This window comes from Palaemon carinicauda, chromosome 5 (assembly GCF_036898095.1).
Source record: "Palaemon carinicauda isolate YSFRI2023 chromosome 5, ASM3689809v2, whole genome shotgun sequence".
Lineage (NCBI taxonomy): Eukaryota > Metazoa > Arthropoda > Malacostraca > Decapoda > Palaemonidae > Palaemon > Palaemon carinicauda.
Window position 1 is genome coordinate 166,159,866 of NC_090729.1, and position 16,106 is coordinate 166,175,971.

Below are 16,106 nucleotides of genomic sequence, written 5' to 3' on the forward strand. Positions count from 1 at the left end.
CACCCTCAGCGATTAAAAGTTTTCATTAAAAAATACTAATAAAACCAATTTTTTAACTACAATTACTGACTATCATACAATGTAAAAATTTAACGAATGCCAATATTTAAAAAAGAAAAAAGGATTCACAATCAAGACCCACTGGAAGATATTTTGAATAATTCATGTTGAATAATTATCATACAAAACAAAAAATTAACATTTTCATTAGTCGATTAATTCAGCGCAAAACAAGTTAATCATTGCAAATTAAACAATAGAAATATTCATATTCAAATCCCTCGCGAAAAAAAAAAAAAAATCCCGAAAACGATTGACGGCCGATATTTCGCGACAGCGGAAAAGCCTCATCGAATCGCATTCAGGCGCCTCTCAATAAACGCCCATTCGCGCCCGCATATGATATCCACCACTTACAGGCCACAATATATATACAGAAACGCTTCATCAAATCTCGCTCTGATCATTTATTTCCTCCTCTGTCTAATTTGGGGACCGCAGCTGGGAGCAGTGTTGGCGCCCCAGATGTCCTCGGTACCTTTCCACCCACACACCCCCGTTCCGCATACACCCAGGCCGCCTCCACACACGCCCATCAACCCCAACGTCGAGACACTCACGGAAGAATTGGGCACGGATCTCAACGCCAAGAGAACTTGGGTAAGGCAGATGTGTGTGTCTGTGTGTGTGTTTGGATATACATAAAATAATAATTGCAATACTTTGATAAAATCATCAGCTTTCAATGCTGAGAGAGAGAGAGAGAGAGAGAGAGAGAGAGAGAGAGAGAGAGAGAGAGAGAGAGAGAGAGAGAGAGAGAGAGAGAGAGAGAGAGATACATAAAATAATAATTGCAATACTTTGATAAAAGCATCTGCTTCCAATGCTGTAAAAAAGAGAGAGAGAGAGAGAGAGAGAGAGGGAGAGAGAGAGAGAGAGAGAGAGAGAGAGAGAGAGAGAGAGAGAGAGAGAGAGAGAGAGAGAGAGAGAGAAATGTTAATTACGTCAAATGTAGATGAATGTTTATAAAAATTTCCCCGTCCAATGTCCGCAGTAAAAGCATTTTAATAAAAATAATAAATTCCTTTTTTCCATTAGCACTTTGACATTTGCCACATCACATGTACTGTAAATATTCAGCAGAGAGAACTGCGGATGAATACCTAGTATTTAAAACGGGAGGCTAAATCCGTAGACTTTTTTTCGCGTTATTTCCGTTACTTGCAAAGCCGTTAATTGTTCTGTGTGTTAAGTATGTGAATGGATGCATGTCCTTTACAAGTAAAATTCAATAACGATTTTAAAATTTAGTGTGAATCTTATATTCTTTTGTGATTTCTATGACATTTCTTCTTTTACTATGTTTTTAGTATATCAATTTACCAGCAGGATAACGCCAAAGGTACATCTCGTAGCTAAAATGAGACTTATTTCCGGATAAAAAAGTAATATAAACTTTGAGATAGATAGATGCTCACATGGCGCTATATATACTGGTCCTGGGGGTCGGGGAGACTGTTCAGTATCGAGGTGCACTTAATTAGTAACCGCTGCAGTTGCATTATAAAGTCGAAGTCGAGAGCTTGGACAGTAGTGTAAAAAGAAAGAAGTGGGGCCGGGGATAAAGTATAAGGATAAATAGAGAATGCAGTTAAACAGAAGGAATGCAACAATGACTCCTTTAGCAATGCACACCATGCAATACATAACTTGCACTGCCAGCACTATCGTCTACGTGATGCAATTTTGCGGGGACTTTTTCAGATTTGGTGGAGGTTTGATGTTTTTAAGCACTTGTTTTCGTATATCTTATTAGCGCTATAACAATCTGATCATTATGAAATCGTATAAAGATTAACCAACTTTTGACACCTCGATTATATTAGTCTTTGGAAAATATTCAATCTACATCCAAAAATGAAAATTTACTAAATATTCATATAAAAACTAAATTTAGCCATACATTCATAATTATATCTTCACTTTTGTAAGATATTTCTCTTTATTACACATATAACAGCAAAACTAAGAACGTAAATCATACAGAAATCAGCACACGTAATAAACGTAAATACTCTAGCGTGCATCGAAGCACACTCAATGCAAAATTTCAGGTTCAGTTATCTATATCGGATTGCATCTTCTTCCACGCAGCATCCAACATCACAGACACCAACTCCCCCATGCGCTGTAAAGCATCACCCAATTCCCCATTAATAGATCCATAAAGTTTGACATAAACCGAGATACATTTGTAATAAAACGGGAATGTCGTCATTACTGAATTCTACTGCCTTCGTCGTCTCTTGCGTTTTTTTTTTTTTTTTTTTTTTTTGTGTGTGTGTGTGTGTGATTTAGGTTTTTCGAACATTAGATATGGGGAATCGATTAAAAAAATACGAATTAAATGGTAAATGGATATTGAAGAAGATGCTGTTTTAAATGTTAGATAGTTAATTATTACAACATGATTTTAGAAATAAACAGTTGTTGCCTAAAGCGTAATTTAAAAAGTTAAAGTTTATATTGACAAAGAAATTCTAGAAAAACAGTTCCAGATAACCCTAATAAAAATGTAATTTTTGAAGGCAATAAGACTTATAAATATAATTCTATGTAAGGCTGGGTTAGCACGAACGAAACCTACCAGAGAATTTATGTACTTTTAACTAACCTTGAAAAATATAGCAAAATATATTAGATTAAAAACATTGAATATTTTCCTTCATCCTGTTTTGACTTTTCTTTTCGTTTTTCCAGTGGGGAGAACCTATGACTACTGAAGTTGAGGTAAATATAAAAGAATACTTGATCAATGTGTATATATACAGTATATAGGATGTTGTATAATGCAAAAATACACACAAACACACACACATATATATATTCATATATATATATATATATATACATATATGTATATATATCATATATATATACATACATACATACAGTATCTAACATATATGTATATAAACAGATAGATAAAATATATATATATATATATATATATATATATATATATAATATATATATATATATATATATATATATATATACTGTATATCTTAAAATCATCTGCAGCTATCCTCTTTCAATGTAAAAGACTTTTAGTTATCTTAAACATATGCATGTGTGTTGGAATTTAACCATTTCTACCAATTAACCTTGTCAACACCAATCACTACCAAGATCAATTCACATGAACTTCTTTATAACTTAATTTGATAAATGTCCTCATTGTCGTGGCTAAATCTGATCCCTTTTTGTGTATTCTATCAAGGGGACCGATTGGAATACAAAGGAGGTAAGTAACTCACAAAGAGAGGCTAATATTTGCAACACATTAATTTCTTGTGCTATATACTCTAATTCAAATGTTCAATTTTCAACTCTGTCAACTTCAGGGGAAAAATACCTTTGTTTCACTCACACATTTCTTTTATATTATAAAGTTTGACAACAGCACCCCATAAAATCAGACAACTTTAAAGAATAACAATTAGCTTTTAAACGAAAATTCAACACCATTGTGTAAGTGATAATTGGGCTAGTCACATAACCTAAAAAATACTCTCTTTTGAATGAAAGTTTGATATCCATAATGAAATTCACCTTGTTTTTAAATACTAAGATAATCTAGCACCTCTTTTTATAAGCAGAATTTATATTCTAAAGTATTTATCTCCCTTTTTGGCAGCTTCGCCTGGCAGCACTGAATGAACCATGGCAAGGTGAAATCCGAGGGGTCTCCTCTGCAGATTACGCTTGCTACAGGCAAGCAAGAAGCGCGGGTCTCAAGGGTACCTTCAGGTACGTTTGCAACGTAGGATATTGAATTAAAAGTAATATTCAAATCATAATGAAAATATATCCTTTCTTTTAATTTCTGTGGAGTTCATAAATTTTTCTACCTCTGCCGAGTGTGATCAGTATAAAAAGTACTGTCAATATTATCACTGTTACTACTGTACAAGCCAATCTGCAAAACTAGCTGGAAAAGCTATAGACTGCTACAAGCCCAATAGCGCCAATAAGTATAGCACCTCGGTACGGAGAAGACATTGGGAATGATAAAGTATAGCTGAAGGAATATAACGTTGTTCCAGAAAATCTACGTATTGCAAAAAAAAATTATACTTTACTGGTCTTTATCATTATTACTCCTCAGAGCACTCCTGTCGAGTCCAAGGCACGATGTAGCAGCCCTAGTGCGTTACGCAGATAGAAACCAACCTATTGTCAACCTACGGGTGAGTGAAGTCTAAAAAATATTTTGAATACATTCAAATTACTGTCCTTTAAACCTTTTGCAATACTGAATATTTATCTTATCTATGTGTATTTCTTTTGTTAGGGTGACCTCATCCTAGGATCATGGAGAGACGCTGTTTCCGGCACCGGAGGTCAGTTCCTGGAGACGCCAAGGATTTTGTCCTTCGATGGACGCGATGTTCTCCGTGATAGTAAATGGTATGTTCTGATTGAATATAAATAAACTTCTTTTTATTTACGACAACAGTACCTTTTTGGGGGGTGAATATATCACCCTCTAAAATACGTCAGTAGAGTATTATAAGTAGTTCTCCTTTCATTTTCCTCTGCAATTTGTGTCTTATTGTGGCTTCCTAATGATGCCTCCACATTATTTTATGATAATGATTATCAATATAATTAGATAATACTACTCTGTAATCTAAAGTATGTTGGGTTCACGAAACCATAATAATTTTTCTATTCCTACGATTCATTTAAACGGAGAAAACTTGTTTTATTTAGTAGAAGTAAAACATATTTTTCTTCACTTGATCAAACCCACTATCATGAACAGGCTGGCTAAATGGGATATAATAGAAAAAAATACTCCAGATTAAATTTAAAACTATATCAAAACTCTCATTTTTAGTGTAATTGCTAAACCTGAAACAGACTTTTACCAGAAACTATTCATTGAAACTGTGACATGTAATAATTACCAACGAGTAAATGCTAAAGGGAACTTCCATCATTTCCTTTTTTATTTTCTGTGATTTGCATTCGCCAACTGTCACATCCATAAAGAATCACCGACTGATTCGAATGGCGCAATTGATCAGCTTTACCTGGTAACGTACTGTTTAATCTGGCATATAAACATAGGATATAAAAACGTAATCTGTAACTTTGCCTTCTATCATTTTAATTTACAATTGGATGGTATTTTAGTAAGAGATGAAAAATGAATGGAATTGGAAATTAAAATTCCACCACTATGGAGAGAGAGAGAGAGAGAGAGAGAGAGAGAGAGAGAGAGAGAGAGAGAGAGAGTGAATCGAGAAAATCTAATCAGCTTATTACAATATAACATTTATAAATTTACTAGTTTTTGCAGTTTCTTTTCACTATCACCAGTCGATGCTGTTTCCTTTACAAACATCAACCATTTAACATTTCATTTCCAAATTTCTTTACCCCACGTTTGCATCTACGGCCTCATTCCTGACTTCACACTTTCACGATGAATATTTCACGATAACCTAATTACTGTCATTTACCGCTTTCTTCCCTAGGCCGGCGAAACTCATCTGGCATGGATCTAACAAATACGGCGAAACTGCCACCCACATCAACTGCAATGACTGGTCCACATCTTTCTCCAACGCCTTCGGCATGGCTTCACCTCTCAAGAACCTTCAACTCTTGGATCAACAGAAAGTCGCTTGTGATAATCACCTGATCGTCCTGTGCATCGAGACCAGCAGTGCCCTTCCTAAGCGCAGGAGGAGGGACGCCAAAGGCACCATTAAGGAAGTCTACGATAAGCGAGCTCACAGGAAATCCAACCAGCAAGAAGACATGGAAGATCATCATCTTCAGCAACACAGACATCTGGGTAAAATTGGTCATCATCAGGACGAAGTTTCAGGGGCGAATAGAGGCCACTCGAGAACCAAAACGAACACGAAAGCGTTAGAAACGAAATCAAATTCTGCGCTGCATTTGATAGATAACGACGGTTTGTCCGGTTACAAGAAATGCGCTGGAGGGCAGAAACAATGTCAAGAAGACGCCGCAGAGGAATTCTCTGCTTATGCGAAACCCCCTCACCTAATTCAAGATCTGTTTCTCATCTGAAACCCAACCCAACCAAACCCCCCCCCATCCCGTAATCTTCAGTTTCACTGAACCTCCATACTAAACTTAAGTATCAAGAAGGTACTTCCTAATTTTTCCCAAATTTTCTTCGAGTTTCTTCCTAGATCTCGAACTGCTGCTGCTTTATCTCCAGTCCTGCAAGTAATTTAAGAGATGTTTGGAATAACACGGGTTTCCTGCTGGGTAACGAGTCACGTGATGACTAAGGGATCCTCTGCCTTCTTTATCTGCGCTCCTTCAACATTCTTTTTCACTTCGGGGGAAAATTTCTGTGTTCAAACAAATTCTATATGATATTCTTCGACAGTGTCTGCATTGTCCTGTATATTTTGAACCCAAGGACTCTATGATCATAGTTCTGCATAGTCCTATAAATCAATATACTGTACGCTCTCGCTCTCTATCACTAGTTACTGTGGTAGCCGTAATGGACGTATTTCAACCTATCTGTATACCGTATTCCTTTGTAAATAGATCATAATAGGAGCCATTTGTAAATGAACCCTTTAGTCTTTGTCTACAATGACCTGCACGCCAACTGTAAAGGCTCTCGACTGTCCAGCGTGCATCTGTAGATGTCGAAATACATTTCGCTGTATCTAATGTAGTTCCCATTTTATAAGGAATCCTTCCTTCTAATATGTGCTCCCTTCTATGCCTTTTTGTAACCAAGTCTTCCAGTTGAATAAGCCTTTTTGTAACAAACACTTACAAACGAAGAAGTCTTCCAATCGAATCATAAGTGTGTGTAATTCTCATCAATCATTGCTATTCATTTTTCGTGATATCTTGCATATTCAATGGTATTCAATAGACCTTTAATGTGATTTCATGTCACGTGCTAGGATTATACTGATCTTTTTATGTAAATAAGTAGGATTCTAGAAAAGTGGCCCTTCGGGGGCATACGAAATGTAATTATATATGGCATGACATTATTGTAAAAAATACTTGCACATAATCATTCGCCGAAGCATATGCAGCCAGCTGAATCTCAATCATTTGTATTGCTATTAGTGAATATTGAAATAAACATACAACTATACCTTAGAACAGATTTCAGATCCCTTTTTCACAAAGCGTTTGTTCAAGAATTCCTTGCCAATTTCAAAATTGCTTGAACAACTTTGCTCATCGTCGTTTGTGTACAATTAATAGTCACACATACCCTGTTTGTGCTTTTCCCCTCCAGTTTTCCTCGGCAGGGGAAGTTAAAAAGATATTTCACTTCTTTGAGGGCATTAATCATTTTTAGACAAGTTTGGATTCCTATTTCTTTGTACCTTTCTCTTTAACTATTACTTGGATGAATGAACGCTTCATAACGCAAATAGAATATCTTTCATTAACGAATTTCGATCTATGGAGGTAATACATGTGCTGCAATGCTTTCCTACCGACGTAAATAGTCAATTGCACTGCTTGAAAAGGCCTTTGTGGAAAATAAAATCTCTTTGGAGTCAGACATAAATTATAGGTCAAGTATACACTTATGTAAATTGCATCACCTCTCTTAAACATTTTCCTTCTCACATATATACTCACGTATTTCATTTTATCTTTCCCTTCTAATCTATCCACACATCTGCCAGTCTATTATTCTTATTTCCACATATGTGTCTGACACTTCCTCTTCTAAATTAGACGACTCTTTTCCTAAATCCTTCTAAAAGCTTTCTGAGCTTTCGTGCTGATCTTCTCTTACGCTAATGTAATCCAAGAGTGTACTTGAATTGACATGAAATAAAAATTGCGTCATCCACATTATTGCCATGTCGTATTTACCTTGAGATCATGTATTCATGTATACGTTATGCACTGGGATTCTACATTATATGCTTTGTATGCATGTTCTGACTGTCTCATAATGCTATATATAAATATAAACCTTTCTGAAAGACGCAGATTGAATAGCAAACCAAGAAACTTCTAGGCTGGCAGATCTGTAGATGACAAAGTTTTATGTATCAACTGAATTACATAATTTTCTATAAAAAAAAAAAACTAATGCTGATGTACTCTTCAGGACAAATAAAGTGTTACATTACAGAACGTATTTCCTTTCTCATATCCTTATTCAAAACAGTAAATGTTAAATGAGATTACAACGATACTAAGTGCCGAATAATGGTGAATGTAAAATGAAATTATAGAAATATTAAAAATTACATTGATTGTTACAAGATCATTAGAGTTGATTTTGTCACATACATCGATACAGAATAAATTTGGAGGATTTTTACATAATTTAAAATACCCTTTGTGTTTGTTTTTCAAAACTTGAAAGTGGCCTTTGTTTCCGTGAAAGGAAATATACTAATTATTTCTGCACTGTTCTTTACATAGTAAATCAAACTGACCTCGAAGAGGGTGGCCTTATGAAATTCTAAGGACAGTAGCCATGATGAATAATATTGGTTTGCAATGGAAATGTTAAATAAAGTGTTTGGAATCGAGGCCAGTGACCTTCAAGATGAAAATAATCATAATTAATTTTTTCTTTATAAAATATTTGTTACTGGGTATTTTCTTGGTAGCCTATTGGATACGTCAATAGTTTCTAGTAGTGTCTGCTACCTCACCATCCTTGCGAGCTAGGGAAGGAGGAGGAGCCTATAGATCTACTAGTCCATGAGATATACCCATTAATTCGACCCATTGGTACCACTTGGGGGAAGTTGATGCCATCATGTTTTTTTCTTTGAAAGACTTATATCTATAGTTATAGAATATCTATAGTTATAGAAAAGCCTAGAAGCCAAGCTTGGCCACAGCTAAGTGGTAGAAAATGGCAATCGATATTTTGTTAGCACGTCAAAAAAAAAAAAAAAAAAAAAAAAAAAGGACACCAAATTTTGGGGTAGGGGAAATGAGAAATGCAATATCTTCAAAACTATTTGGAATATCCTATCAAATAACCACTCATATTGTTGCTTATGTTCGTCCCTCTCAGTCAAAATCAATTCAATGGAAATTAGGCCTAGATCAGGGTCACCAAAGATCAAGAGCTCACAATGTTTTACAATTGCATGAGTGTTATCTGTTGCAATTTTTTGGAGGGGGGGGGGGGGACCTAGTCCATAATGCCTCAATTGCTTTGCAAATCCAATATTTCGTTATTTCAGCAAAAGTGAAAATGGAAACTGTTGACAACCAGGACAGGAAAGGTTGCTGAAAATCCCTGGATTCTCACAGCAACCTTTTATACAGGTTTCAATATCACTGTCTAAGACATGGAAGATGTCACAGCAGCAGAGCTGTAAATCCCTTCTGATGTCAGTGAGTAAGATAACCAAGACGGAGTCCAGGGCAAAGCCTTAGTGGGAGTCTAAGGAGCTTCGCTCCCCAGCGAAAACAATTCTTAATGTTTCTGAGAGGTATTTGAAGGCTTCTGGTGGCATTATTTTCCTTAAAATGCAAAATATACAACAGATAAAATAATGACATAAATCAATACACACTGTTAAGGTGACAGAAAATGAATATTTTCTCTAATAACTATTTTATCGTGTAATACGTCCTCTTCATGTAAATATATAGTTATTCCGTCACGAAATTATTGTAGTTTTTGGCACAAGAATGTTCATGATTATTTTCACCATGCTCACATAGGAAATAATCAGTATATCCCATTTCAAAATAAATCACATTTCAAAATTTCAGTTCTTGTCCAGTTCTATTAAATGTTATTTTCAGCGTAAAATACGCCGTAACTGCTACTGCTCGAGTGAGACACTTGTCCCTTACCTACGTTGTCCTTTTAGTTAATTAAATGAAATCAACTGTTTTAAACTGCAAATTTCAAGGCTATGAATTCTACTGTATACATGCTGCACAAGTTTATTTACATAGTTCCCAAATGTCTTGTCCTGTGTTATGGATTTTTTTTTCTATTTTGTCAAGGCGTGAGATTCTGGTAACTGCATTTGAGTGCGGACCACGATGCTTAAATACGTGACAGTTGGGAAGTATGCAGCAGATGCCGTGAGGTATTTGTCGAATGTAAATGCCTAATTAACAGAGCTCTCCAGTGTACAAGAGATAATAATCCAGTCCAAGATCAAACCTTGCATCTGGTCAGTATATAAATGGATGAACCTAGAAAAGACGGACAATTGGGCTTATAGCATCTTGCTTTTCCAACTAGGGTTGTGGCTTAGCTAATAATAATAATAATAATAATAATAATAATAATAATAATAATAATTTGGACTCACAAGCCCCTTAGGTATCCATGGGCTAGCAACCCCATCCCCTAAATAGTTGTTGAAAATCAGAGGGCTACGCCTTCTGGTACTACCGCTCATAAGGGAAAACTATATATAATTTTGTTTATATACTGCTTACCTCTATATACAGTATTCATATATAATATACCGGTATGCATGTATGTATGTAGGCTGTGTATGTATGTATTTGTGCAAGCATTGGGTTATTTCTGGCCAAATATTGAATGCAATCAGTCCATCTATACCTATAAAAATAAAAAATAATTGCAGCAACCAGAATCTTTTACAACTGTGCTATGAAGCATGTGTAATATTTAGAATAGTAATATTACATGTTTAAAACAAATGACGTAATATGTCATGTTGGTTGGAAGAGCTGGCCGTGAGATTTGCTATGGTCAACTTAAATTGTGTACAGGATGTAAGATGCTAAGTTGTCATTCTTTCTTAGTGTCAACACATTGCCTCTTCGTGTGAAAGTTTGTGACGTCACCGGATGCAGGTGTCTTCCGATTCCGTCACTTATCCAAATTAAAGCAAGTGTACGATTTTTGGGATATCAGTAATTTGTTCAGTTCTTATCTAAACTTCATCAGAATTGGTCATGTGGACCAACACAGCTTCCTCCAGTGATGGAGATGTTTAACTCAGTTGTTTATATACAATAAAACTTAAAAACCACTAAGATGTGTTCAATAAACCATTTAAATACATCTGAAAACAACTCATACTCAAATGTGTGCTTAAGACAGTAGCACACCAATAAATGGTGGCAGCGCTTAAACTCAAAGACAGCGGTTAAACTCTAAGAATTAGAGAAATATCTTCAAGACTTCAAAATAAATAGCTGTAAAACCAGAGATATATCTTCAAGACTTCAACATAAAAGCTGTGAAACCAGAGAATGATCTTCAAGACTTCAAAATAAAACTATCTACAAGAATCTACAATTTTGACTAAGTCCAACGAAAATGCTAACACCAACATATGTTAGTATACAAATAGAATCTTCAATCAACATCCTAGGAAACCCAAGGACTGGCATTCAACTATTGCAAAACATATCCAGGAAGACCTACATTCTACAAGAAACTAGAACGAGACATCGCTAACAAAACATCAAGAGAGAGAGAGAGAGAGAGAGACGACTCGACTTCATATATAAGCTAAGTACAAAGATTTTGTATTCATTTCAGTTTGTGCAGTGAAGTGTAGTTATCACAAGTCGTTAGTCAATTATTACTGGGGTGAGTGAATTCCTAAACTTTGTTATAAGAAACTCCGAATTCTCATTTAGAATTTTTCTTTCTTTGTGCTAATTCCTTTTTCTTTCATAAACTCTTGGGGGGAAATGTATTGGGATTAGTAACATTGTTGGGGGAATTTTATTATACATATGCGTTTACGCAGTGGGCGTCTGTACTCATATAGATATTTTGATAGGATTGAAAGGGGTCAAAGAGATAAAAAAAAAAAGAATACAGCAGTCATGGCTCCTCCTGTCAGCCCTACCCCTGGACCTAGTGGTGTAGGCCAGGCTAATCCTCCTCCAATTGTGACGCTTGTAAATGCCAGGTCAGCAATCCTTCCTTTTCAAGGCCGTGTCAACGGGTTCTTGCCACAAAATGTGGAGTCATGGATTTCATCCGTTGATGCCCATTTAAATGCCAAACAAATCGTAGATCCTTTTGTACAATTACAAGAAGCTAAAAGTTTTATAGATTTTTCTAAGGGGGATGCGAGTGCGTATTTAAGAGGTGTTTCATTTCAGGAAGCAGTTACTTGGGATGATTTCAAAGTTAGGTTACGCGCGATCTATGGGGGTGAGGAAGCTTTGGATGTAGTGTTAACGTTACGAAATACACTTAATCAAGCCACTATGAATCGGCTTAATGTTGTTGAGAGAGCAGCTCTCATAGCTGATAGGCTTAACGAATATCAGGACATTTTAGGTAATTCCACTTGGGTTACTAACGATAATATCTCCGTGAAAGATTTTTTACGATTAATGTATTTAACTTGCATGACACTTATGTTGCCTGAAGCTTTAGTGCGGTGCTTTGATAAGAAGTTAATGCCTGCAAGTACGGAATTGGATGTCTATAAACAGATAAAGAAGCACATGTCCAAGTGTCCAGATCTCGATCCCGTGTTAACTCAAGTTTTTGCTAAGAATGAAACAAAACCACAAACAGTGAACGTAATTAATAATCCAGTAGCGGGAGTGACGTGTTACAACTGCAAACGTCAAGGTCACATAAGCGCAGACTGTAGAACGAAATTTTGTTCAGTTCACAACACAGGATCACATTCTTATAGTCAATGTTACGCACGTAAGACACAACAATATCCTAGAAATACACAGTCAATTCCACAGTCAGTTCCATATGGAAATAAAAAGAAAAATCCTCATTTTAACAATAAGAAGAAACAACAAAATGTCAATGCAGTTCAGAGTCCGAAACAAACAAACACTTCTTCAAATATCGCTGAGCCTGGGCCGTCAAACCAGACCTCGCAAAGTCAGCCTAATTTTCAGAATGTGCAGAGCAAAGCAAATACCACATAGTTAACTCTAGAGGGGAAGAGAGTGATGTTGGGTCAAGGTCATTTATGTCAACATCAATAGTATTGAATAATCAATTTAATGTTTTATCAGATAATTGTGAGACAATAGATTTTCCTATGAAACACACGGCCGAATTAAGTAAAACAGTGCATGCTCCCGTAGATTTGCAACGAATTCATACAATAATAAGCCAAAATGAGTTACGGCCAACCTTATATGCTGTAAATTTAGAACACAAATCCTTTACGTTATTTTTTGACTCTGGTAGTCCACGTAATATTATGGATTTGAAGACGCATCATTTGTTGTTTTCGAACTTTCCGATTGAAAAATCAGGAATCAGACTTTCAGGTATAGGAAATAATGAATTAAACGTCATAGGCATAACTCATATTCAGTTCAGAGTCGGTAATCGCACGTTTGCCGATACATTTGTTGTTGTGAAAAACATTAATATGTATCCAGCTGTAATTATAGGATACCCATCTATGGGAAATCAAAACATTATCTTAGCTCCTGCAAAGCACGGCGTGTATATCAAAGGGAAATTCTATAAGTCTTCTAATACTTTAAAGTCAGTTTTGGATAAAAAGGAGACGACAAATGTAACCTTAACGTACGTTGAAGAACCAATAACTTGTCTCACTAATAAAGAAATAATACACGCGACCCAGCAGAATTCTCGTTCACCCGTAATATCATCTTGCACGCAATATATCGAACCAAACATACCTTCGAATTTAATAGTGCAAATAAAGAAAACACTACCGGGATCTGAAATATTAATCCTTTCCGATACTTTGAAAACCAACGGATTGTCTGTCACACAAGCTATTTATACAGTAGGCTCACATCAGCAATGTAATATCGAAGTCTGTAATCATTTAAATAACACTTTAGTAATTCACAAAAATCAACATATCTTGGATGTAGAAGTTTATAAACATCGTATTCTTACCGTTGCTGAAATCAATCACTCTAAATCAGTTGCGGATGAATCCCTTTTACGATCTATTAAAAATAAAATCAGTAAGGACATTCAAGACGAAGAAATTCAGCAGAAAATTTTTGAACTTTTAAATAAATATACAGATGTCTTTTCCACTACGGATGGATCCTTAGGGAAAACAGATGTGATCGAGCATCAAATAAGGTTAAAAGACAAACAGAAAATTATATATGTACCCTCGTACAGACTCCCTATGAAATTCCAGAATGAAATAAATGATGAAGTAGGTAAAATGTTAGAGGAAGGAGTCATTAGAAAATCAAATAGCCCTTATAATTTTCCTTTAATAGTTGTACCGAAAAAAGATCGAACATGGCGTATCTGCGTCGACTTTCGTCGTCTAAACGAGGAAACGATCCCTGATCGATTCCCAGTGCCATGTACTGACGATATTTTGTCTTTGTTAGGTCAGAATAAATATTTTACCAGTTTGGACTTACTTAAAGGCTTTCACCAGATATCATTAGAAGAAGATAGTATCCCATACACAGCCTTCAGCACAGCCAGGGGACATTATGAATTTTTACGGATGCCTTTTGGTTTACGTTGTGCTCCTATAACATTTACAAGAATGATTAACATAGTGTTTGGAGACTTGTTAGGGGATATATTGCATGCCTATATGGATGATCTTGTAATCTTTTCCAACACCTTAGAGGAACATCTACGTAAGTTAGAACTAGTACTACAGAGATTAAGACAACATAACTTAAGGGTAAAGATTAGTAAGTGTGAATTTTTCAAAACAGAATTGATATATTTGGGTTTCATGGTGTCAAGCCAAGGTCTTAAAGTAGTCCATGATAAGGTGTCGGCTATACGTAATTTTCCCATACCTACTAATGTCAAGGGAATACAGCAATTTCTGGGTTGTAGTGGATATTACAGGCGTTTTATACGCAACTATTCAATAATAGCCGCTCCTTTAACTGATCTTACGAAGAAGGGCGTAGATTTCATATGGTCTGAGCAACATCAACAGGCGTTTAATACTTTGAAAGATGAACTGTGTAGTTCTCCTATCTTAAAATTTCCTGACTTCGGTAAGGAATTCTTCATTGCAACAGACGCCTCAGACTTAGGAGTAGGAGGGGTATTGCTTCAGCAATATGATAAACAGTTTTTCCCGATAGCTTTCTATTCTCGAAAATTGAGAACTTCCGAAAGTAAGTATGCAGTAATAGACAAGGAAGGACTAGCTATTGTTAATTCGCTAGTGCATTTTAAGTTCATAATTTACGGTTATCCCGTTAAGGTTCTTACTGACCATAAACCACTAACAGAGTTCTTTAAAGGCTTCAATCACAGCCCTAAACGAACTCGGTGGCATTTAATCATTCAAGATTTTGGCGCAAGAATCGGGTATTTACCTGGGAAAGCAAATATCATTGCGGATGCATTATCACGCAACCCCGTGTCATCTTGTACGGAGTCTTTAGCTGAATTAATAGATATATCAACATCCATGCCTATTGTAAAAACAATATCTGAACAAGAAGATTTAGGCTGGAGTGCTGAATTGTTACAGACTGAGCAAAGAAAAGATCAGAAAATAGAAACAATTATAAATGCTTTGAAAGGCAATCATAAAGAAAAAGAATATATAAAGTATAAGCAGCAGAATTATGTAATCAAAGATAATATTCTGTGTAGGACTGTGACAAGGAAAACCCGCAATACACCACATGTAACTAACGACCAGGTAGTAGTACCAAACTCACTTGTTTCCACTGTCCTGAATTGGTTGCATTCAAATCCATTACATGGACACCCTGGGTTCTCATTAATGTCACAGAAAGCCAAATCATTGTTTTATTGGCATACAATGCTTACAGATATAAAAAGACACATAGCTAATTGTCGCACATGTCAGGAAAACAAAGGGCATACGAAAACACCTGTTAGCTTAGGAGCTTATCCTGTTCCCAATCAACCCTTTGAAAGAATACATTTAGATTTGTTAACAGGATTTTACGAGTCAGACAGAGGGAATAAGCACCTCTTAGTAATTATAGATGCTTTAACTCGATATACAGAACTAATAGCGCTTAAAACTAAAACTGCGATTGAATGCGCTAGGAAGTTTTACGAGTGTTACATTTGTAAACATGGAATTCCACACATGATAATCTCAGACTCGGGTGGTGAATTTAATAATCACTTT

The 16,106-nt window shown here is 35.8% G+C and overlaps 1 protein-coding gene and 1 long non-coding RNA gene across 7 annotated transcripts in view; one reads left to right on the forward strand and one right to left on the reverse strand.

Moving 5' to 3' along the window:
• Positions 1-7,953, forward strand: part of LOC137640648 (collagen alpha-1(XVIII) chain-like) — a 76,361-nt gene extending 68,408 nt beyond the window's left edge. For 3 of the 4 annotated variants that reach the window (XM_068373145.1, XM_068373148.1, XM_068373147.1), the window contains 7 exons: positions 502-660; positions 2,761-2,790; positions 3,284-3,307; positions 3,701-3,813; positions 4,172-4,253; positions 4,358-4,473; positions 5,550-7,953. In XM_068373145.1, coding sequence (XP_068229246.1) covers positions 502-660; positions 2,761-2,790; positions 3,284-3,307; positions 3,701-3,813; positions 4,172-4,253; positions 4,358-4,473; positions 5,550-6,114 — 1,089 coding nt within the window. In that variant the 3' untranslated portion in view covers positions 6,115-7,953. The remainder of the gene's footprint in view (positions 1-501; positions 661-2,760; positions 2,791-3,283; positions 3,308-3,700; positions 3,814-4,171; positions 4,254-4,357; positions 4,474-5,549) is intronic. The other variant, XM_068373146.1, reaches the window with a different exon arrangement.
• The window catches only part of LOC137640651 (uncharacterized), a 160,495-nt gene that overhangs the window by 112,170 nt on the left and 32,219 nt on the right, over positions 1-16,106 (reverse strand). The window lies entirely within an intron of this gene.